Source organism: Hippoglossus hippoglossus, chromosome 14, assembly GCF_009819705.1.
Source record: "Hippoglossus hippoglossus isolate fHipHip1 chromosome 14, fHipHip1.pri, whole genome shotgun sequence".
Classification (NCBI taxonomy): Eukaryota; Metazoa; Chordata; class Actinopteri; order Pleuronectiformes; family Pleuronectidae; genus Hippoglossus; species Hippoglossus hippoglossus.
Genome location: NC_047164.1, coordinates 19,151,353 through 19,177,100, shown reverse-complemented (window position 1 = coordinate 19,177,100; position 25,748 = coordinate 19,151,353). Strand labels below are relative to the sequence as shown.

Here is a 25,748-nt window from a genome sequence, read left to right as displayed (position 1 = left end):
ACTGAAGATATTTCCATACGCTGTACAAAAGCTCACATAGACCTCAGACAAAGGGATAATCTGGTTGTGTGACCTCATGAATATGTATGAACAAGCCTCCAAACATTTAATGATTTATCAAAATTTCTATGTCACAAATGTAACAAAAATTATCCGCTCTTTTCCCCTCTATGCAGCCATTTTCAGGGTTGTTAGATTTTTTTTTGTCAGCAGTTCTTGTGTCTGTTTCTTATACATTCATAACATTACAGTGGTGAAAAGAGTGATGAAACTCATCTGACATTCACTGTGATTTGGTGAATCACAGACACAGGATAAATAGAAGTTTTTGGTAGGATAATAGGAATGACTTGAATATAAAAAACTGAAGTTAAGTCTACTTGCACTTTCTGACAAAACAAACGAATCTTCTGCCAGTGTCTACGTCTTTGTTTTCTCTCATGCTTTAAATGCACAGTCAGAGCATTTACAGATACTTTCTCATTTGATTAATTAAAGGGATAGTTCACCAAACAATTCAAATTCACTCATTATCTACTCACTACGATGCCAATGGAGGGGTGGGTGAAGGGGTTGAGTCCACAAAACACTAGAAGTTTCAGGGGTAAACAGTGTTTCGGCCAAAGTGACCTCTATTTCAGACGTAATAAAACAACAGAAAAAAAACACAACATGCCTCCATCCTGCACGTGTGGTGTCATCCAAGTGTCTGCAAGCCCCGACATTCATATTCGACTCGAAACAACGTAATTTACACTGTTTTTTAAGCCTAAAAGTCCACTACCGGAAGTGGCGAAGCTAGCAGACGTAGCTATATGAACGTACACCCTGCATGTGCCCTTGGCACATTTAGGCTAATGGTGTAAATAACGCCGTTTCCAGTCGAATATGAATGTCAAGGCTTGGGGAAACTTGAATGACACCACAGGAGCAGTATGGAGGCATTATGTTTTTCTGTTGTTTTATTACGTCTGAAGAAGAGGTCCCAATTGACTTCAATTGTATTGGATTTGGCTGCAACGCTCTTTACCCCTGAGACTGCAGAACGTATCGTGGTGAGTAGATAATGAGTGAATTTTCATTTTTCAGGGAACTAACCATTTAAATATGTCAGTCTAATCTTTTCTAAACCTTTAACATCCATATATATTTTTTGTAAGAGCAGCTTTATAATCTCTAAATAAGACATAGACTTTGTATCTGTGTTAACTCTCGACTTTATCAGGCTGCCAATAAGATGCCCACAAAGAGGATGAATTTCAAAAAACCCTTCAGACATCTAATTTAGGTCCTCAGAGGCATATAAAACAGCTACTGACCCAGATAGTCATGAGGCATGTTAGACTGCTCTCTTTACAAAGCTCAGATTTTTCAGTATCAGCTTGCCTTACTCTAAGTAATAGAACATCATTTGAAACAAAACACTGTTACTCCTAAAATTTGTCAAAAACTGAGGTTGTTTTGCTTGTCTCTAAATCTTTGTTTTATGATAATTGAGATTGAAATTAGTCATGGCTGAGGATGTTTGTACGTTCAAGGTCAGTAACATATGCTGGTCCAAGAACCACCTGCCGTGTAGCCCAACAGCCATGTAATTCTAGAATAATTTGTCCTTGTGTGGGCCCACTTTGACTTTGAAATATAAGTTTAGTTCCTGTCACAAATGGAACCTGCAAATATTGACTAGGTTTACCACCAATAATCTGACCATTGACCTTATTCTGAATAAGACATTACCCAGATAATGATATGTACACGAGTTGCTAATAAAACATTCCACCCATATTCTCATTTTACATTACATTTTTACATTACATTTCATTCAGCTGACGCTTTTATCCAAAGCGACTTACAATAAGTGCATTCAACCATGAGGGTACAAACCCAGAACAACAAGAATCAAGAAAGTACAATTTTCTTCAAGAAAGCCAAACTACAAAGTGCTACATGTAAGTTCCATATAAGTGCTACTAATCGCTACTTTTTTGTTTAGTTTTTTTATTCAAGGTAAAGTTGGAAGAGATGTGTTTTTAGTCTGCGGCGGAAGATGTGTAGACTTTATGCTGTCCTGATGTCAATGGGAAAGCTTGTTCCACCATTAAGGAGCCAGGACAGCAAAGAGTCGTGATTTTGTTGAGTGGTTAGCTCGCAGTGAGGGAGCAACAAGCCGATTGGCAGATGCAGAGCGTAGTGGACGGGCTGTATAGTAAGGTTTGACCATGTCCTGGATGTAGACTGGACCCGATCCGTTCGCAGCACGGTATGCAAGTACTAGTGTTTTGAAACGGATGCAGGCTGCTACTGGTAACCAGTGAAGGGAGCGGAGGAGCGGAGTAGTGTGAGTGTATTTAGGTAGGTTAAAGTCGAACTGCTGCATTCTGGATGAGCTGCAGAGGTGGGATGGCACTAGCAGGCGGACCTGCCAGGAGGGAGTTGCAATAGTCTAGGCGTGAGATGACCAGGGCCTGGACCAGAACCTGCGCCGCCTTCTGAGTGAGAAGGGGACGTATTCTCCTGATGTTGTGCAGCATGAATCTACAGGAACGGGTTGTTGCAGTAATGTTGGCAGTAAGGGAGAGTTGACTGTTGAGTGTCACACCCAGGTTCCTAGCAGTCTGGTTGGGGTCTAACACAGAGTTGTCAAAGGTAATAGTCAGGTCGTGGGTGGGAGAGCCTTTCCCTGGAAGGAAAAGTAGTTCAGTCTTGTCAAGGTTGATTTTCAGGTGGTGTGCTGACATCCACTGAGAGATTTCAGTCAGACAGGCAGAGATTTGTGCTGCTACCTGTGTTTCTGATTGGGGAAAAGAGAGGATTAGTTGGGTGTCATCAGCATAGCTGTGGTAGGAAAAGCCATGTGAGTGAATGACAGAGCCGAGAGAGTTGGTGTACAGAGAGAAGAGGAGGGGACCCAGGACGGAACCTTGAGGGACCCCAGTAGTGAGAGGACAAGGTTCAGACACAGATCCTCTCCAAGTTACCCGGTAAGTGCGGTCGTTGAGGTAGGATGAGAGCAGGGAGAGAGCAGAGCCTGAGACACCCAGATCCTGAAGGGAGGAAATAAGGATCTGGTGGTTCATTGTGTCAAATGCAGCAGAGGTCTAGAAGGGTAAGGACAGAGGAGAGAGAGGCTGCTCTAGCAGGTGAAGTTGCTCAGAGACAGCAAGGAGGGCAGTCTCAGTTGAGTGGCCTGCCTTGAAACCAGACTGGTGAGGGTCAAGAAGGTTGTTGTGGTGGAGATAGGAGGAGAGTTGATTAAAGATAGCTCGCTCGAGAGTTTTGGAAAGAAAGGGAAGAAGAGAGACAGGTCTGTAGTTGTTTACTTCAGATGAGTTGAGGGTGTGTTTCTTCAGGAGAGGGTCTACTCTTGCCTCCTTCAGAGAGTTAGGAAAACAGCCAGTTGACAGGGAAGTGTTTATAAGATGGTTGAGAAAAGGAAGAAGGTCAGGAGCAAAAGACTGGAGAATGTGAGATGGGATGGGGTCAAGGGGGCAGGTGGTTGGGCGGTCAGAGGTTACCAAGGTAAGAACTTGATTGGGAGACAGGGGGGTGAAAGAGGAAGGGGACGAAGATGTTGATGGAAATGTAGTTAAAGAAGGTGGATTTGAAAATGAGAAGCATATGTCATCTATCTTTTTTGTAAAGTAGTTGACAAAGTGGCTTGGTAGAAGGGTGGAAGGAGGAGGGGGACTGGGAGGTTCAAGGGTTGGAAAAGATGGAGAACAGCTTTTGGGGGTTTGAAAATGAGGATGGAATTCTAGTTTGGTAAAAAGAGCTTTTGGCTGTAGAAATAGAGGCAGAGAACGAGGCGAGAAGAGATTGATAAGTGAGCAGGTCATCAGGGTAGATGATTTAGATTTTCGCCATTATCTTTCTGATGCTCACATAGTGGCTCTGTCGGCGCGCACCGAGTCAGACAACCATGGAGCTGGGGAGGACTTGCCGTCCTGTCGTGACGTAAGAGGACAGAGACAATTGAGAGAGTAGGACAGAGTAGAAAGGAGAGCGTCTGTGGCAAAGTTAGGATGCATGAGTGAGAAAGTCTCAGTTGAAGGGAGGGCTGATAGAACAGAGGAGGCCAGAGAGGAGGGAGAGAGGGAGCGAATGTTCCGACGGACAGGTACAGAGTTTGTTGATGTGGTAGGGTTGTCAGTTTGTGAGAGTGGGAGAGAGTAAGCGATACAGAAGTGGTCAGAGACATGAAGTGGGGTTACAGTAAGGTTAGATGTAGAGCAGTTTCTGGTGAAAATTCAATATCAGTGTAGGTGAAAGAATTTGTGTTTGACAAGCTGATTTGCAGCCCTGAAAGCAAACTATGCTTTGTGATCATTTGAAAATCCCACTTTGATTCACATCCTCTTCTGAGGAAGGAAAAGCAGAGAATTGTGTTATGATGAAAAGCTGACCCAGATGTCATAGAGGCTTTTCAAAGCGCAAAAAAAGATATTACACCCACCACCAATCAGTAAAGACTGTGACAATAATTCACAATTTGGGGTTCAGTATCTCGTAAAAAGATATGTGGGAATCAAAATAACTTCTTTTATTATTATGTATTCTTTTTTCAGCTTTACAATCAAATCAAATCATTTGATTTTTCATTTTGATAGTGACAAAAATAAATTAAAAATGCTAAAAAGTTAATAATCCATGGTGCATATCAGTTTTGTCTAGACCCTGCAGGCTGCAGACAGTATCATTATAGGTGTCAGTATAGTGTGTGTGTGTGTTTTATCCATGCGTGTGTGTATGTGTGTTTGTATTATAATCTGCTTGTCACCGCAATTATTGCAGACAGATTCAAACAGAGCATTGGAAGATGGCTCCATTAGGCCCATCTGCCCTGCCCACGGCTCTGGCTCCTCTGACAGACGTTTGTTTGGAGACCCCTGCCCTCCTGCTACTGAGTTACATCTGCCTTGCTCACTGAGCCAGACCCATGTGAAAACAGCACCACTGAGAGAGAAGGAGCACATGTCTGAATGCTAATACACTGGCCTTGAGTAGACCTCACCACCTGCAGCTCTTTTCTGTGGCAGCAGGGTTGGCTTTAGTTTACAAGGAGCCAGCATTACCTCATGCTTCAGGAAAAGCTTCCGGTGTTTCAGTATGATTCACGGGGAACAATTACAAGACATGGATGGACTCCAAGATCATTAGAATCAGAATGGAAGAAGGCAGAGGCTAAGTTCATTCTGGCAGGCCTTCCTCTGATGTGATAGATTGGGCTTTAGTATCGCCGTCCTGAGAGAAGGACTGATTCACTGGGACCGGCAGACACATCTGACTGATGGCAAAGTAACACTCAAAGACACAAAGGTTCATCTTAGAGCTGAGCCCACAGTACCCCTCCTTGAATTCTGAGGGAATTGCCCTTTTTATGTTGAGGAAAGACAAAAATCATGCCGTCAAAACAACGCCTTGGGAAATCTGTGTGTGTGTGTGTCATAATGGCTGCATGTACTGTAGCGGTAATTACCAGATTTATTGGATCTTGATGAAGAAACTAAAGGGACTAAAGTGTGAGCAATTTGGTGCGAATCCAAATCTAAATAAAAATCTGGATTTAGGGAATTTTTATGTGGTTTCATGAGGGGACTGTTAGACCTTGGCGGAGGTCTGCACTCTACTGAGTGTCAGTTTCGTTAGATCTGTTTTAGCCTTGCTCTGCATCAAAACTCCCGTGCAGTACAAATTGAGCTGAAAAGCACTGAACGAGTAAACCACTGACAGCCAATTGTTACTGAACTACAGGAATTATTGATATAACCACAGTTTAGTGACTGACCTCTTGTTTGATTAAAAATTGTTTCATATTAATATTTGTCAGCAGATCATTATATGTATAACAGGAGTAGAAATAGAGAAACAGCCTCTGTATCCACAGCCAGAACTTTTACAAAACCATACATTTAACTCTACAATTCCTGTTCCTACTTTCCTGGACCATTCCTTGTGCTTACAACACAGCTTATGTTGTTTCCCTAACCATAAGGAAATTCAATATTGTGTGTGAAAAATCTGTTTTCTAGTACAATGCATTTTTTTTGTGTCTCTTTTGAGTGATTGCTACTTGCTCTGAGTGATGCATAAATACGATGCGATATTGTTAAGAGAAGGAGTAAATTGTTTTGTTGCTATTTATATGTGTCTAAAATGTACCATGTTCACATGAAAGAATCATAGCATTTAACTGTTTAAGGAAATAACTGAAATTTTGACTGAAAGCTCTTATACCGGCAATTATACCATGCAACAAATAAATCAAGCCAAGATAGTTGAATAAGCAGTTTCCATCTGTCCCTGGAAAATGCATTCATCGTGAACAAATAGCAAATATCTGTTCATGATGTGCTGTTCACAGGATTTTATGACAAGCTTTGGTTTGCAGTTTTTCAGTGTACCCCAATACATCATGTAATGAGGGTGAGAAGAGAATGTCCTGCAAACTGTGTGCCTGTTATAGGGTTGTGTGTGTGTGTGTGTGTGTGTGTGTGTGTGTGTGTGTGTGTGTTTGTGTTTGTGTGTGAGTGAGTGATGAGTGAGTGAGTGTTATCCTTAGCAGAAAGTGCTGCTTAAAAGGCCCTTGTGTTTTGCCAGTAGTATGCTTTTAATTTGTAGCAGCAGCAGCAGGTGGATGATCAGCAGGAACTTAATATAATGTGGTGTGAAGAGTGAGGCTGATATCAATGAGACAGAATTGCACTATATTATATGTTTGTGTAGTTTTTGTTTTCATCCCAAGTTTAAGTAGGCAGTCTGAATCTAGCGTGGGGACTCCACCACTACCAATAAAGGCAAACACGTAGAAGGATAATTGCTATTTAAAATACATTAAATGTCTATTTCAGAAGAAATTTCAACCATATAATATCAATTATATTTAAATCGTGTGAAAATCTCAAGGATAAGTCATGTCTGTTGATGTCAGAGGGTCAGTAGTTTCCTTATAAGGTGCAGCTATTGTTAACCAGAATAAAAGGACAACATTTTGTGTGTCAGTATTTTAGCTGGTGCCGAGCTGTGCTTGAAGAGAGCAATCACATTGAATGACAATGTACCTGCTTACTCAGCACCTGCATTGATTATAAGTGTCGTCCATGAAGCAACTTTTATTGCCTGCAGTGTCAAATAGTAGTTCAATTTTTGTTTTGATTGCAGGAGATTTACAACAAATTTAGAGAGTATTGGCAAATTACTAAAACATGTATTTATTGTCACTATATAATATAGCATTTGAAATAGTTTTCCTCTAATTCTGCCAACTTGATGGAAGTGTGTGCAGATTGCGTCTTTTTGCACATCATTTATTTATTCATGCTACTTTATTTTTGTATTTCTTTCTTGTTAAGGACTTTCCTCAGCAGAATGTGTTAATAATTTCATTCACAATATTGTGTCTGCTGCTCTGCATGGTTTTAAGCTGAAACCATATGGTATTTCTGGCACTAGTTTGGGACCCGCTAAGTAGACACTCAGGATGTCCCCTGTCACCATCATAATAGTACTGAAAGATAAACACACGGGAGCCTCAGCTGCTGGTTCAGTAAACAGCTGGTCATTAGCGTTGACTTAAAACACAGGTACAAGGGCATTAAAGACCCTCCAGAGGAGACACCAGATCGCCCATCATCTGCAGTTGCCAAGACAACATAATCTCACAAGATGATGGTTACATGTATTTTTTTGAGTGCACCATATAATCAAGATGTTTAATACGACATTAGTCTTTGTTCAGTTAGAAAAGTGATTCTATGGCAAAGGGATATTTCAAGTTATTAAAGAGGTTCCAAACAGCAATGACATCTAAACAGGTTTACTGGTGTGTCACATCTGTGTGCAGATTGACCTGACAAATATATTTAGCCATACCAGCCACAGTGGGCCCAGGTGACTGTTGTGTCTAGTGTGTTTTAGTCTGAGGGCAGAACCATCCCCTCACCTCCAGCTTATCTGTTCCCCTGTCTGTCTGTCCATCTGCTCTCACTTCAGTCCATGTGTGCCAGGTCTTCTCTCAACCTGTCCCCTTGTGCCTGAGAGCTCATTTAGAGCATCCCTGACACAGAGGCACTGAGGCACAGCAGCATCACCACCTCCAGCTATCCTCCACATGGATGATTAGCACCAATGACAGTCCTGATCAGCACATTGACTATCTGCCATGCTGGCTGCTGCTTTGTTCAGCTGTCCCTTCACAATAAAAAAACAACGTAACAAGATTATTACTCCATCACTACTACACACAAAGCAAATTGCAATGTAGGTTCATGTGGAGTTCCACTCTGGCAAACTTCAACCATCGATATTAATTTCACATTTGCATATGTGTGACCAGGGTACAACTGTTATGACAGTATGTTGCCAAAATGTTCTAAACGCCATAACACAATTAAGCCTATAAAACAACAGAACGATTCAAAAAGGAATAGTTTAGTCTGATTTATCTCTGTGATGTGTGATGTGGTTTCTATCTTCCCCTCTCTTCCTCTCTCCATTGTGTGACGTGCGAGCAGAGCTGTTCCTCTCTTTATGCTGAGTTATTGTGGAGTAATAGGTGTTCAGAGCTGCTGGTAGACTAATTGAGTTTGTCTAATGAAAAGTCTTTTCACTGTGCTGTCATCTGTCAGCCACAATTAGTTGCCATTACAAGTAGTTGCTATGTAAACACATGCTGACAAGCAGAGAAGGGCTTTTGATGCGGCCGACAGATGGGACATGATTGAAGCAATGTTGTAGAGATACAAATCAATCCCTGTTTCACTGTAAAAATGTATGTGGGTCTTTTGTTTATTATGCAAAGCAAAAAAGAAGTAGTCAGTTAACTGAATATGTTGTTGTTGTCCTCCTCTTTCAGAATGGCACTGACTATGGGTTCCTGGTTCGTCAGAACTCTGAACTCCTGCGAGCCCTTGATGAGCTGGAAAAGACTTGCACCACACTGAGGGAGGAAAATTGCCTGCTGGTAAGACTAAAAATAAGTTAGTCTTGACACAAAGCTTCCTAGAAAGTAGGCCAGGTGCACAGACACGTTGAATACAACATCTTTATGAGCATTGTGTCTGTTAGGAGCTGTAACTTGCTATGTGTCGTTATTTCACATTTATTCAGTTTATAAAAAGTTTGCATGTTGTCCTTTCCACATCTGTCTTCTGAAATTCCTCCCATGCAGGTTACACAGGCATATATAAAACCGTAGGATAAGATCAAATAAAATGATTGAACGAGGAAATATACAACATTTTTGCATATATATACACATATAAGTCAATTGGTAAAATAAATTGGTAAAATTCACAATAAGAGGAATAACATAATTGGTATATGTTATACAGATAAGTAAGGGCATGAGGACAATTCTGACCCTGATTATTAGTAATGAAACAGGCTGATAAACAATATTTAGAACCAATATACATTTACAGTAAAAAGAAAATCTAAAACTATGACTTTTGTAGTTCAATTTCATATTAAACTTCCATGTAACTTTATATTCAATTTTTTTGTTCAATGTAAATGGTCACATTTAATTAAGTGTTCGCTATCATGTTGAGTAAGTGTGAATAAATCAAATAACTAAATTGTGTGTTTAATGTATATATTTATGTATAAATGTAACTTTATTTAATTAAATCCCCACAGAATGGGACTGAAGACAGAAAGAGACAACTGCATCAGAGCCAAAATATCACATTTTAAAATTCATTCTATTTTTGGGGTAATGGAATAAAAAACAACGATTCAGATAATCTTTAAAATGCTGAATATCGTATCACATACCCAAAGCCCTACCAGGAAGTGTTTCTGACTCCCTGTTGAATAACGACTCCCCAATAACATTTTCTGCGACCGTCTTGTTGTGCATTGCTGTGTTACTATTTGCTGCTGGCATTGTCTGATGATGAGTTTTTGTTTCCCTTGTGTTTAGCGAAAGAGCAGCGCCCCAGAGACCGAGGAGAAGGTCAGGCGGCTGAGGAGGAAGAACACAGAGCTGGCTGTTCTCGCTAAGAGGCTGGAAGAAAGAGCTCGGAAACTGCAGGAGGCAAATCTCAAAGTGGTATAACACACAAATTAACAACAAAAAAGCCTCAAAACAATTTCACACTGAACTGCCAAGCCTATTTGTCTGCACTCTGACCCAAATGCTGGGAGTGATTCATTATCAAGCACCACCATCCAAATCACCACATCATCATAATGTCCGGTAATGAGTTTAATGGAATAGTTGAGCATGTGATGAATGGGAGCCTTGTTGTTAAATACCAGCACCCTACTGAATAATTTAATGCATCACTAGAATAGTCACAAGAACTCAATAGGAAGTTAAGAAAATATCTTACAAAAGAGATGCAGCAAAGACAACAAAGATTATATAAAGCAGAACAAATATCAAACACTATTATTAGCAGTTTAAAACATTTACATTCTTCATGTAGCACTTCTTGAACTAAGTATTGTTATGGTTGACTTGTTTTGCAACATTGCTCTCTAGTTAGGTATCATCTTACGATATAGTATGAGGGCCACTCAAACGGAAATAAAACCCTGGGATGTCGAGAATATAGTTGTAGTTTTATGGGAATAAAGTCGTAGTTCTTAAAGAATAAAGTCTGAATTTTAGGAGAATTAAGTCATAAATTTGCATGTCGTGTTAGAGGGGGAATATCAGTTGATTACCTTGTTGCCTGTGTTGAAATAAGGAATGTGCATCTTGTTTAGTTTTATTTTAGTATAGTTTTCTCAAGTACTCAAGTACATCAGCACCACATCATCACACGTATCAGACTCTATTCTGAGGAAAGAACCATACAGAGTTTGAGTGAATTGCCTCTTGTGGAGGAAGAATTGTTTAGTAGTAGTCAACTGAATAGATATTTAGAAGTTATATTCTGGTAAATTCTCTCTCCATGTGTGCAACAGAAATTGAGGATGGCTGAGAAGACAACATGTTATATGCAGGGTGCTACTTTCTGAACTGAGTGTAAAATATTACAATCTACAGTAGCTTCCGCTCAGTTTGTGTCTTTAATCCCTAGTGTGTTGAAATGGTTATGCAGTATTAGTGGAGGTTTACATCCACATTTTTCCCAGGAGATCCATGTGTGATGAAAACACAACATAAAAAGTGTCTTGCCACAAGTCACAAATCTATTGACGATGAAATATCTCTTAAAAATTACACTATCACTGTGATCAAATCTGTTCTAATGAAAAGCTGTGTGATGCACACATTTTATATTTAAATATATTATATCTTATGAAAGGCAATCAGTCGCCTGCCTCTCAGTTAGCTACAGTACAGCAGTCATCTCAAGGGCCATCTGTCTCTGTCCCGACTGCTTAGGTCACAGGCTGATGTATATGGATTTTTTAGAAACTGAGTTAGTTTGCTTCAGTTATTGTTTGAAGCCTCAGTGAGACTTCACCTCTGGTGTCCTCTCTGCTGATTAGTACATTCAGTATGTTTCCTTCTTGCACTTGTACAGGTGAACTCCCCGTCACTGATGAGACCCGGGTCAGTGGAACAGTACAAGAGGGCGTTTGCCCGTCAGCGAGCTCGTGACCTCGCCCAGCACGCTGATGCACTACTGTCTAAGGACAAAGAGATTGCTGCCCTGCAGCAGGAGTGCAGAGAGCTGGAGGCACGGCTGGGCACCACCAAGGTATTCAAACACTTCCCCATTAACTAGTTTCTCAGCAAACATTGAACTGTGGTTAGGAATTAGAACCTGAGCTCAGTCTTGCCTGAAAGACGGATCAAGTTAAGATCACAGTGCTTCGTAACATATCTGACCATCACTGATTTTGTGAGTTTTTGCTCTACTGTGCCACATTAACCTATTCCACTATTGACCATCCCTGCCAAAGGCTCATTACGCCACAAGCTCGCCCTCTGCTGGACAACATGGGCACTGCTCATCCTAACTCCCTCCTAAGCCCGTATTACAAAGGCTGCGTCACTGCTGATGTCTAGATGACAGTGCAGGAATAGGCTGCCTTTCTAAGTGCCTGTTTTTAATTACTGGTACAGTGACTTAACAGCTCATACTGTGAACATGTGCTGTGTTAAACAGTGAAGGGTCTTACTGTATGAGCTGAGTATTGATTTGATTAGAATGACTGCTAAATCTCTAATGCAACCAAAACACATTTCATTATGTCACGAGGGTGACAGTGAGGAAGGGTGAAGCACGCAAGATACATTTTAAATCGAAAAGATTAGAAAATTAAACAAAGTCAGTTCTAAAAACTACAATTAGATCACAATGCACATGATTCGAGATTGCTTTATATCTTTATTTGAGATGAACTTTCTTTGAATCAGTTTAGTAGTTTGAGATACAGACAGTGTTATAACAAAAATTGAAATAACCTTTATGGCTGTCTCTAATGCATGTCTATATGTCTGCGCAGGATTCCCCTGTTCCATCTGGCAGAGTGGAATTTGAGAGGCTTCTTAGAGAGTCTCAGAGGGAGGTGCTGCGGCTCCAGAGGCAATTGTCCATCACATCGTCCACACAGCAACACAACCACAGTCCCGACCCCAGCGGCCTGGAGAAGTGTGAAGAAACAGAGGAGGAGGAGGTGGAGGAGAAGGTAAACTCACCCCCCCCCCCCCCCACCCTCATATCAAAGCACAGCTCAACTCTACACTGACCTCTGTTGGACTCAAAACCTTGTCCAAGCCCACTCAAACTTCAGTTTAACTGTAATTTCTGTGTGATTACAAACATGCACAGATAAGGAGATCATGCATTTACACCAAGGAGCATTGATGGTGGTGCTACAACTGTTAAATTGGGATTATACTTTTTGTTGGTAATCTAAAAAAAATCATTCTGAAACCTTGTTTATGTTGGCATGATTGCTGTTTCACAGTGTTATATAATGGCTTGTCGTTGGACCTGATACTAATCTGCCTCAAGCCATAATGAGATGATTCCCTGTCTTGAACTTGGGCCTGATCAAAGATACCAAAGTCACACACTCTGATCCTCTCTGCATGTCATACTGATCTGCTCGGTATTCAGTTCTTAGAAGCAGTTCTTCACCGCTGAAGTGATGCTCAGAGATGTCAGTCACTGGCCAAAATGTTTAACATGCACATACTGGATACAGTGTCACATATATATGAATGTGTAAATTAATTTAATACAAATCCATAATAATAATAATTTAGTTTGGCTCATATTTTTTATAATGGAGAAATATGGAAAAATATAATTTTACTGGTGTCCTTTGATTTTAAAGAATTTTTTTAATTATTATTGTCAGTTTATATCACTATGAAGGCGAACATCCATTCTTTTTTTGTCAAATTCTCCTCTGCCTGCGAATGGAGTAAAATTATATGCCTGCTGAGCTCAAATGAGAACGCCGATTGTGGTAATCTCTCGTTTGTGGGACGAACACACGCACTGCCAGTGGCACGCGCACACCCAGAAAGGGGCCATGTTGTGTGAACTCTAATCCCCTCTAACAACAGAATGGTACAGTCCAGTAATCCGCTCTCTGTTGCTGTGGCAGCGGTGAGAGGGTTTTGGGTGGTAGGTAAGACTCCAGCCGCACTAAAGACTTTTCTATCTCGCCCTGCTCTGGATAACTAGCAGGCCAAGGGAAGCCTTGACGTTGCCACAGATCACACGAAAGGGGTAGGTCGTTGTTTATGGTTTCATTATCTCTGTGTCTAGGTGTCTGTGGTCCTGCGCAGTTCTCCTTGGCTAACTTCATATGTGTCTGCTTGGATGTGAGAATGAAGCTGTGCAGGACTCAAACTTGGGACTTGGCACTGAAAACAAATCAGTGTCATGACGAATCTGGGGTGTGAGGGAATTGGCACCAAACTGCGGGAGCTGTATTTGTGTTATATGATTGAACCAGCAGCTCATTCTGAAAGATTATCAGTATTTTACATGCAGTACTTCCGTGCAGCGAAGGAGATTGTTCATCAAGGTCTTATGGCTGCTGTTTTCAAATTAAATTCAGTTAAAGTAAATCTAAGCTTGTGTGTGATGACACTGCCACTTTCTTACACGTTAGAGAGATGGCACACACATGAGGCCTGGTCAAGGACAGCCGGTCAGTTTTCTATCCTCAGTCATATTTTGGAGCGTCCAGATGTAGAATTTGGACAAACCGACTTAGCGACAGGGTGGTAGAGCGTTTGATTGGCGGACATTGATATGCTTCGTATTAAAAAGAAAATCAACGGCCAGGCCAATCCATTAAGGTGCTTTTAAAAGAAGTGATCCAGTTACCCGTTTCAGTAGTCTGCAGGGATTATACCAATGTGCTTATGGCGTTCAGGGCCTGCTGCATGGGATCTGACCCTGCTTTAGTATGCATGGGCCCAGGGTGTACTTGATCCTTTAGTATATATGGACCACATCAGTGTGAAGTGTCCACAATTGCACCTGACTGTGTGAAGCAGTGTGCAAGTAGAGGTGAGCCTCTAAACATGGACCTCATCCGACAAAACCACACGTCGTGACCTCAGCCGGAGGATAACCTGAAGACATGGCTGCATTCTTTATCAGGTCATTTATTTATAATGATGCATATGACTGTCTTTACTCAATATTTATAATATCTACCACTATAATTACATTTTTATGCAGCCAAAATTACACCCCCTAGTCTCATTCACGTGACACAGCTGTTAATGTTTGTTACTGAACCTGGTTGCAGACAATCACATTTTGCAATTTTAAATGACTTTCCATTCTCAAAGACTACAATGGTAGATATATAATATATAATAGTATGATATATATTTATATATAATTATTGTTTCTGTGTTTTCAGAGGTTAAACAAGTGCTGCTGTTTTCAGTTTTCACATTATGACTTTTTGTCCGATCTGTCATAACACAGTCAAGCCAAAGGACATAAAGTAAGATACTTCCACCAGGTATAGTCTGTAAAATGTTACTGAAAAGCTGCACAGAGAGAAAAACATCAAGGGGATGTAGGGACTAATCAAAAATATTCTTTCATGCTGGAACTGTTCTTAAATAACTATAAATAACTTATAAATAACTACATTTATACTGTCTGACTTTGAACCCAGTGCTTGATTGCATACTAAATGGGGAGAACGCTCATATGTACTCTATGAATTCCATGTTCAAGCTAAAGGTCAACTTAAGGTAAAAGATGATAGATTGCATCCTTTTAATTAATGAAAACAAATGCATGTCAGTATGTCCTATTCATCTCTGTTTCACTATTACCTTATCAAAGCTAGTACCAACATATTAGAATTTAAGCTAATGCTAACTGTAGCATCCCTGAATATAAACATTTATTTGCTCAGAAATTCCGAAACAATGTTGACTTGCTGGTTATAATTCATTTTTATTGAAAGACCAATATGGACACAATAAATATATATATATATATATATATATATACCAAGCAGCTTTATACTCACTCCCATATTTCTTAAAATGAGCCTTTATCTTGATGCACTTATTGCTTATAAATTGGTAATTTTCATCATTTGACTGTTTGTGACCAGTTTAGGCCAATACAAGTACAACATTCTCATTAAATCAATTTATGGTCTATTTTAAATATACTTCATATAAAAATACAATGGTCAATAGTTTCCTATTGACCATTGTATTTTTGAGTGAAGCTTTGGGTACTTAAACTATTTACATGTTATATTGTAGTAATGCTATGACATGATTCACCGTTTCACCTTCATTATAACATGTTACATTCTTAAATTATTCCTTCCCTGGTCAAGGTTCATGTTATCCTCTGAAAGATTCTTCTGTTTGCAGGATCAATTTTGATTTATATAATTTTAAAGAAGAATCACTGCTCAAATCTGACAAAAGAGAAAATTATAAGTTAAAAATTTGTTGACAATAATTCAACCCAAATTATCTGCAAGCCATATGCACATCTGTGTTTGTACTACACCAATTATCAGTGGAAAGATTCTATATTGCTTCTTAGACACGAGTTGAATTCTGGCAATATTTAGCAGGTACAGCAATGCCTCGTGGGTTTAAGGTATTTTAGACTATTAAAAATATTTAAAAATATTTAGTTGCAATCACATAAAGTGCTTCCATGTCTTGATTTAGTTTTCCAAATATATAATAATTTGCTCCTGTATATGAGGCATATAACAAATGTTTTGGAGCATCAACATTCAGCTGAGCTACACATCAGAATAGAATCTCAAACATTGACTGCAAATGATTCTTAATAGCTGTAAGCCCTGGTCTAATTCTCTCTATGACAGTCCCTTTAGTCCTCATAACATCATATAAATGAAGCATTATGTAATATTCCCCCTCGTGCTTATTCGTCAAAACCATGTTAGAATTATATCACACGTTGCCTTAACCCTGATTATATCTGCTCATCATTGTGAGCTCCCTTTACAAAAAGGATTGCTCTTTTTTTAAGGGATTTGACCTGCAGGCTGATGTATGACATACTGATTTTAAAATATTACCACTGTGTAGTTAGTCCCACTAAACTATCTCAAACATAAAAACAACAATTTTATCACTACGTCGATATGTTTAATTGTTCGATTCATGGTGAAAGTTGGCTCTAAACTCCAAAGAAGGAGTAAAGCGAAGGAGGAGAGCTACACAAGTGAAGTAATCATTAAAAGGATGTGGTTTGTTCAAATTTACTTGTGGGATCTTACCTGACTAATGTGTCACTCCCACCTCGCTGCATGGCTGCCAGATTGTAGCAACTAACTCCACACGCTTAAGCCAGCCCAGTGGATTGGTATGAAGAGCTACAAGCTAATTAGGAATCACAAGAAGGGCGACTGTTTTAACAACTAACCAAATGACTAACCAAAGACACTTTGTAAAGATGCTTGGATCACGAAATGGGATGATCCCATTCTTTATGTTTGACCACAAAAAGGAATCAGAAACAGGAAAAAAAAAACGCAGAGCACTTGTTTAAGGCACTCATTCCTGTGTGCTGTTTTTGTAAAGGGGCCAATGGAATTAGTGCCTCCTGCTGGCCTTTCCTCACCACTACTCACACCATCTGGTCCCCTATCCAAAAGATAAACCAGGGATGGCCTCGCTTAACTTCACAGGCATGCCACCGACTCTGTGCTGAACAGTCAAAATGAGTTATCAAACTATGTTGAGGTTGTCTGTCATCTACTGTGAACACACTATTTAAGAACAACCCTAAACCTGTCCTTGATGTGAACTGTGACACGTGTGTAAGGAAGAAGAACTTACATTAAGCACCTGCACATTCAACACACAGGCACTTAACAGGCTTTTAACTGTGATGCAGGAACACTTTTACATGATTTTTTCTATGCTGCATGTGAATGTAATAAGGATCAATTAAATGTTTGGTGGGAAAATTAAATCTTTTAAAATATAGTATTGAATAATACCAGTAAAAATCCTCTGTTTTAAGAAATTAAGTGTTGTCTTCCATAAAGGGAATTCTGTCTTGTTATTGACAGGTTGCTGGAAGTGAGAGCTTTGTAAAAATAACAATGACTGGACACATCAGTCCAAATAAGTACTGTTATAATTCAGTTTCTTATTGGATAGAGGCTATAACTGCATTTCTCTCTGAACCTTCAATCTCTCCTGTATGTATCAACTCTAACATGATAGATTTGGCAGTTTAGCTGTTCCATCGTTGAATATTTGATTTATGCGTCTGTCGTGAAAGGGCCAAACCCTGTTTATATGACTAGACAAATGTAAAACACTTATATAAAAGAAACCAGTGCTCCCAGGTTTGATTATTTATTTTCTCTTTCGTGACAATTTTACAACACAAGTAAAATTAAGTCAGTTAAGGGTATCCCTTTGTCATTGCAGATTATAATTCTTCTCTGTTCATTGTTGTGACTATACCTAACTGTTAGGTGTACAGTAATGTGCCTTGTAGTGATTAAAAATGTAAAGGAAAGTAGAGTGTTAAGTTGAGATCCCCTCTGCAGCACGTGGCACAGTGCTTTTGATCCTGTTATTGGGTCATGGCCTTGGCTGCACTAGCACAGTTCTACTCCGAGCATAAGTAGGTTTGCTCTAAAATTAGATACTGATTCCCGACTCTTAACCCCCCACCAATGTCAGCCTGTCCCCCACCTGCATCCCAGTTCGACCAGTGATACAAGTTATGAAGATGATTGTGTAGCTGTAATTGATTAAAAAACATACTCTGAAACATTTGAGTCATTAACACGCAACCTAATTAGCAAGGACAAGTTCCTGCTAATGAGTTCCAGTCGTGTTGCAGGCTACAGGGATTTCCCCTGGATTATTCATTGATTTGTGGTTGGACCACTGGGAAGGGGGCTTGCCGCTAATCCCTCACTCGCAGCAGGGGGTTATGTTTAATGTCAAAACAGTATTACATCACACACTTTCTCCCTGCTTTACGATCAGAGCAGAAGCTTTTTATTAAGACTACCTTGAAACTTTTTTTAAATAATCTCTGTAAATGTAAAGTGACTGACTGAATAGTTCTTCCTTTCCCTGTCAGGTTGGAGGAGAGACCCCGTGTGTGGCATTAGATGAAGCTCCATCCAGGTGTGAGAAGACTCCCGGAGAGGAGGAGGAGTTGGGGCTGCGAGTGACGCCCACACCGGGCCTCTGCCCGAACCCCTCTGGTCAGGAGGATCACACAGAGGAGCAGCGCCTACAGTTTCTGGTGAGAGCACCGTGCTGAGCTGATGCTTCAAAATACTCCAGACCTGGAGATCAGTGGTTTTCCACTGCAAACATTTTCAAACTGGTGCTTTCCTCCAAACAGTCATTCATGAGAGTCGTATACATCTCTGAGCAACACTAATTGCATATTATGCCTAATTGCAGGGACGGGAGTTTGCTCTCCACTGTGCATTTTCATGTGAAACTGCAGCCTGAATTTCAGTGCTGTGGCTGAACTGACTGCCTCTAAAGGAAAAACCAGGGTCAGATTTGTTATGTAATGCAGGGATTATTTTGATCTTGTCCCTTGGAAACAGAAGAATAGCACATTGGCCTCACTGATTCTACAAGTGGGTCTCGTGGCTTAAATAGACCACAGTCTCTCTGAGCTCTGTATTGACTTGGTCAGAATGCAAAATGGAGATTACAGACAAATATAGATGTTGTTTTGTTTATTGTTTGAGCATCAATAATGGTACAAGCAGAATTGACTATAAAATAGCAATGGTGTCATTAACAGGATGTGTGTCATCATCCTTTTTGTGTGTTTGTAATTCACAAGAACACGGAAAGCTTAATTCACCATCATTTGAGGATTTCATGACTCACTGGTTGCAGATTTTTCCAGCAGTGTGGAAAAAGTCACTACTCATTGTGCCAACACACCACTGTATATTTCTTCAGGCAGTAATGTTCTGCTTTTAATTTCTGATGGCTGGCGATTCTAGACTTTTACATTGAATACACAACATGACTGGACAAGGAGTACCCCAATTCATTCAAACTTTGTCATTTTAGTTTAACAAAGAATGCTGAAAATAGCTTGACTGTGTTTTTTTTTAAATCTTTGGTTTGTTAAGAGGATCTCAAACTTACATCATAGATTAACTAGCTATCTTTCCTTGAGCATGACTGAGTCACGGAGAAAAGTGGGATCTCCGACAATGGGATTTCTTAGATGAGTTTAATGAGATACAATATAGGACAAAGCCCATCAGCTGAGTAAACACTGAGCTGAAATTAGCCCACAAAGCATCCAAGTAATATTTTTAGCTGCTAGGGTTGGTTGGTTTGGTCCAGACTGAAATATCTCAACAATGTTTGGACAGATTTCTATACAAATATAAACATTCATGGTGCCAAGTGGATGGATTTTTGTCACCAATGACTATGTGTTTATTGTTAATTCATGCTAAACATCAGCATGTTAGCCACAGTGCCCACTATAAGTGCAGCATTCAGTAGCATGGCTGTTAGACTCTTACTCCAGTTTACACACCAGATTTCAGTGTGAAGATGTCACCTGCATCCTCATAAAACAATTTCAACCTTGCTGATTTTTGAAAGACCCATAAAAGATAGTACTCTCTTAATATAGACTTTATTCTCTCTGACATCACGCTCAGGGTGGGAAGCACGGACGCCAACATGTTTGTCTAATGGTAGCTAGCGAGCTATCAAACATGCTGTTTAACCTTAAAACACGACCCCATGTGCCTCCATGTTTTAAATTTCCATCGTCTTTTCAGTTGCAATCAAGAACATTGACTGGGAACAATGTGTATCAGAAAAAAACATCCTATAGGTCGGTTTGGTGAACTTGACAATCAATATCTGTAAAAAAATATATAATAAGTTGTAGTCACAATAAGTGAACAGTTAAGTGAGTGTCTGTGTTAAATGGTAAATTCCAGTTTACCTTCACAGTCATAGTTTGACGATACTACAGAACATCTTTACTTGATTCACATTATTCAGGTCTTTAAAGCTGTGACAGATTCACAGGCAAACGAATAAGAACACAGATTGCAGTTTAATTATCGTTATTGTCTTAATGTGTCATCTGTGGTGAGAGTAAAATGTCTCTCCTGCAGGTGGTTTGCAATTAGCCTGTCTGTTCTGTTGCTTCCCCCCGTACAGTCCCAGTGGTAATACTTGATTAAGGTCCTGTGGCCATGCTGAAATAAGCTGATTTCTCCTATGCTGGTCCTGCATGTAAGCTGCATTTAGAATAATTAAAGGATGCTAAGCTTTGTAATACCTCATTGATGTGTGTCAGAGGTCAATATGGAAACTAAAGCCAATGTATTAAGCATTGCTGAATGTAAATGCAGATCATGTGCCATTATATTATATATTGTTCCTCATGATTTTGCCTTTATACAGTATGTGTCCTGCTCTTTGAGGGATAGCTCTTTTTAAAACCGTGTAAAGAACTAGATGTTGTTTTTCGAGCCAGGGACAGATTTGAAAATATGAATTAAATGTAACTATCTTTGCTTTGTTATCATTGTTGGTTCAGGAAAGTGAGCTGAGCAAGAAGAGAAAAGAATGTGAAAACCTCGAGCATGAAGTAAAGAAGCGACAGAAGAGATGTCTGGATTTGGTAAGCAATCTTCTTCCTCTGGTATTTCCCTCTAATGTGCTGTGTAGCTGGTTATTATAGTGGACGTAGTGATGATTTGAGAGTTCATTTTTATCTGAACTTGTGCTTTCTTCATAGGAGAGCCAGCTTGAGGATGAGCGAGGCGAAAATGAGCAACTAAAGGAGGAGGCAGATCTCCTCAGGAGGAAGGCACAGCTGCTCGACCAGGTCAGTGTCTCCCCACCCTGCCGAACTCCATCCTATGTCTTTTTTTTTTTTACAACAAAGCTGAAATTTGGGGATGCAGTGATAATATATTGCAATGATATAATTTAAGGGATTGTGAACAACTTTCAGCTTAATTTAGTTTTAGTGTAAACTGAAAAATGTTCCTTAAAGTAATCCGGTCATCTAACCCACTGTTGTTTCTCAAGACTCGGGCTGAGAATGAGGAGCTGAGGGAAGATCTCTCTGAAGTGACTGCTCAACACAATTCAGTTCTCGAGGAGAACCAGAGACTCCGTGCCAAACTGGAGAACCTAGAGCAGGTCCTTCAGGTACAGAGCGGGTCCGATCCTCACCATGCTACTTGTAAAAACTGTATTCTGATCATATTTATTTTCCCCGAATAGCATATGCGAGAGGTCGCCGAGCGAAGGCAGCAGCTGGAATTGGAACATGAGCAGGCACTGGCTATCCTTAAGTTCAAACAGGATGAAATCAAACGGTTACAGCGGGTAAGAACCTTTCTCCATCTTTAACAGAAATTTTTTTCTTGCTCAAGTGAAGCACTTATGACCCTTTGGTTAATTTCAACCATATTATGAGAAATGGGGGGTTTGTCCAGCAGGAGGCAACCTCTGGGCACCTATAAAGTGCTGACTATTCTTGCCGTGCTATGAACTAGGCTTTTATGAGCAAATAACCAACATTACACTGACTTTAATATCTTTTTAATCATCAGGCTCAGTTATTTGCCAAGAGGGAGCATGAGGGAGTGGTACAGATGCTGGAGGTGAGTTTATATTACACCACTGTGACTGCTCATCAAAGGAGAAAAGCAAATAAATGTTGTTTTATACCATGCAGTGCTTCTATCACGATACATTAAAGCTTGAGAGGCTTCCAGCACTTTAGACTGAGTTGCCAAAATAAGAATCAAAGCTTCCAGAGTTTTTGTAAAGTCACACAAAAGAGTGAAACTTATAACTATTCATTAAAGGTGTTTCTTATCTTCTTTACACCAAACCAAAAGAATATGATTATTAGTAATAGTTGACAATTAAAGTACACAAAAGACATTACATTGCAGCAGAAGCGGTGGGGACATACAGTGCAATGAGCTGTTTCTGCTTATCTAAACACCTGGCGGAGAAGCTGTGGCAGAAAATACTTGTATTTTTGTAGCACTGAAGGGCCTGGAAAACCGTTTGAACAGATGGCTGCTCTGCTATTGTGGGACTTTTGTGTTTGCTCTCAGTGTAAGTGTAACACATCATGTATTTAAAATGAGTGCAGACAGTCGGTCTCGTTCTGATTTAATTTAAAACTGAAAAAAAAAGCAAAAGACTAAAGAGCCAACAGCAAGAACTCCTTTCATCACATATCATCATCCACAGTTGATGGCTGTGTTGATGACTGAATATATCTGCGGTTTGTGCTCAATATTTCCTTATTTGTTCCTAAAAGAAGTGTGTATTTCATTTTAGGATTTGACTCAGCTTGTGTTGCGGAGGGAGCTGGTAGAGTATAGCTGCTCCTTGTAACTGCTTGTTTCCTTCCACTTGCTTTGTTTCACTCACTTTCCTTCTCTCAGTTTAACCCCAGAGCGTCACAGGAGAAAGTCTCTTTGCCTCCAATAGTCTGAGCTTTGTCACCAAGTCGACACACAACCTCTCTCAGTCTGTTTAAACCATTTCTTTGAAGATTATAAGGAATATGTGTGTTCATGCAGAAGGCAGGTGTTGGCTACTGAAGACCAAGAGACATTCTGGTGACACGGCCTCCTGACAGGGGTTTTCTCATCGTCCTGGACTCAGACTGCTGTGTTTCTACTTTATTAATATTTATTGTTTTCTGTCCCAGATTCAAGCATGTGTTTACCTTTGCGCTTTGTGTTATCTCTTTGCTAACCAGAGTACACTGGACTGCATGCAGGTACTGTTAACCTTTAGCCTGCTTGACCTCCTCTGCCAAATTATGTATGTGCCACAAAGCCTTCCCTAGCCCCTGTAGATAGAACCAGAAAATCCCTCTTCCTTTTATTTGAATACAAAACATTTATAGATCTTAACCAGGTTTTTACAACATTTGTGACATGTAAATATACATATATTGGAACCGCTTTACCTGCAGTCTTTCATAAATGTTTGTGGCCATTGAAGCCAATATAAGGCAGTTTTTTAGGTTTAATGTAGAGTAAATTGGGTCATTCACACCAGTCCAGATAACAGTGTTACAGCTGTGGCACAGTTACCGCTTCCAGCTGCACTGAGCACGTTCACCATGGTCGTCATGCTGGATTGTTTTTTGCTCTTCTTTCAGTAAAGTAGAATTGACTTTTCCGTAAATCTGGCACATAGCCAAGTATTAATTTGAGGTCTGTAGGTGATATTTCTCAGTGTTTTAGTTCTCATCACCACTTCAGCCCAGCGTCACCAGAATACAGTTGACTGCAGGCTCTGGTTTGCGTAGGTGAGAGCTAACAGGAAATGTTGCTCAGACAGTTTCGTACAGAGGCCTTTGTCAGATCAGGCTGCCAGGAAACTCCCACCACAACCGGAAGTGAAATCCGCCGCATAAAGACATTCAGTGAAGCCAACCTCTGTAGTGTTCTGGCAAATAACACTGCTGTCTGCTGTCACTTTGTTAAAGTGATTGCCATGTAAAGCAGAAGCATAATGTGCAACTTCTCACAACCTATGTTACTTTCCAGCTCTGTTTTTACTGCTGTTTCACATCTTAGCAGAAAACTACCTGCCTCTGTTTCCCTCCCATCTTCTTCCCTTTGAGTCTGAGTTCTGCTTTCCATGTGTGTTTGCAGCTGTAAAGTGTGTTTTAGTAACAGCTGTTTGTCTTGCAGAACCCTAACCTCTGAATGTAATGGTTTAATATTATAAACTGTGTGTTTATATTATAAAAATAACCATAAAGGTGTAAAATCTGATCTGGAATTTGACATGTACATGAATGATTATAAACGGTTTTCCTAGTTAGAAATGGAACAAGTAAATGGCAACAAAATGTTTCTACATGACATTTTACAATTTATAAACAAGATTAATTAATTTTATTCTCAAGTGGTCAGATCCCTCCACATGTCATGTAATACTGTAAACTATTTGTGATTGTATCATAAGGATAAATTCACTTTAAACACAGGCACAGAAGAAATTTTAATTATAGCACTTTATCATACAGTTACCACTGAAATATATTCATGATCACATATTGATTATATCCTATGTAATAGTGTGGAAAGATGGATGTTTCTACTTTGTCTGTATCTGTTCACCGTGTGTTTGTTACGCCTCATGTGTAGTCAAAGGTGCGAGACCTGGAGGATAAATGTCGCAGCCAGAGCGAACAGTTCGGCTTGCTGTCCCAGGAGCTGGAGAAGTTTCGACTGCAGGCGTCGAAGGTGGATCTGGCCGGCTCTCCCCTCCTCCACAACCCAGCCAACCTCTCTCTTCTGACCAACGGGGTGGGCCTGACGACTGAGCGAGGTGAGCCATGCCACCACGGATATGTACTGTTGTGACAACCAGGTGAAAAGGAAGCAACCTAAATCATTGGCTAAGTTTAATTTAACTTCTATAGTGTTTAATAATTGGATTGTTTCAGTTCCAAAGATAATCTTGGGACTTACAGAGTCCTGGATAAAGAGCATGGCTTTAGAATCAAACACAGCCCAACAGCATCGGTCCTCACATGGACAAAAGCATCCAAGTCCTTTAACTGTTCCATCAGGAATGTGTCTTTTCAGGTTTAAGTGTTTTTGTGTTATTTACAGGGATATTTTATTATTGACTTCGTAGTTTCCATAAAATAATGCCAAAAATGATTATGGTGTCAGTGTATTTTAATTTTGTATCAGTAAAATAGATTAAGCACGATTGCTTTCATTTCATTTCACGTGTATGTATGTGTGTGTGTGTGCGTGCTTTGACTTCCATGCACAAATGATGTCACAAAACAAGAAAGGTTTTATAAATATCCATTATAACACAATCCCATCCAAAGCTAAACATAACAACAGTGCAAATCTACAGTAGTCCCTATTCTTATACTTTCCTACTGTGTGTATCCAACCTCTTTCTCCTACACTGTTCATGTGTTTTAGACTGCACTGATGGCTCATGGGATATGGTGTCTCTGGGTGAAATAGCCTTCTGGAGTCTCGAGGGAGGTGACACTCTCTCCTGCCCCGAGGGTAATGATCCGCTCGGTATGCTCTCTGTCTCTGTTACCCATAATATGTGTTGGGCACGGCATGTTCTAACCCGTCATCCCACCTACACCGTCCAACACTGTAACAGAGCTTGTGTATATTGCTCGCCATCACATGAGGGTCGGGGAAATGTGTGTGGACCGCGGAACCAGTTAAGCCCGTTAACAGTGCTGGTGTGACACACGTTGCCACAACTTAGCATGACCTCTGACCTCAGACAGATGGAGACAGGATTTTACCCTCCACTGTTTAATCAGCCAGGT

At 40.1% G+C, this 25,748-nt stretch overlaps 1 protein-coding gene across 15 annotated transcripts in view; it reads left to right on the top strand.

Annotated features, from left to right (window-relative positions):
- LOC117774081 (peripheral-type benzodiazepine receptor-associated protein 1) overlaps nt 1–25,748 on the top strand; it is a 63,383-nt gene that overhangs the window by 18,475 nt on the left and 19,160 nt on the right. For 9 of the 15 annotated variants that reach the window (XM_034606137.1, XM_034606147.1, XM_034606139.1 and 6 more), the window contains 14 exons: nt 8,852–8,959; nt 9,923–10,051; nt 11,481–11,657; nt 12,409–12,591; nt 18,504–18,671; nt 20,973–21,056; nt 21,174–21,263; nt 21,470–21,592; nt 21,668–21,772; nt 22,000–22,050; nt 22,745–22,777; nt 23,172–23,192; nt 24,577–24,760; nt 25,378–25,482. In XM_034606137.1, coding sequence (XP_034462028.1) covers nt 8,852–8,959; nt 9,923–10,051; nt 11,481–11,657; nt 12,409–12,591; nt 18,504–18,671; nt 20,973–21,056; nt 21,174–21,263; nt 21,470–21,592; nt 21,668–21,772; nt 22,000–22,050; nt 22,745–22,777; nt 23,172–23,192; nt 24,577–24,760; nt 25,378–25,482 — 1,561 coding nt within the window. The remainder of the gene's footprint in view (nt 1–8,851; nt 8,960–9,922; nt 10,052–11,480; nt 11,658–12,408; nt 12,592–18,503; nt 18,672–20,972; nt 21,057–21,173; nt 21,264–21,469; nt 21,593–21,667; nt 21,773–21,999; nt 22,051–22,744; nt 22,778–23,171; nt 23,193–24,576; nt 24,761–25,377; nt 25,483–25,748) is intronic. The other 6 variants (XM_034606152.1, XM_034606140.1, XM_034606138.1 and 3 more) reach the window with 5 other exon arrangements.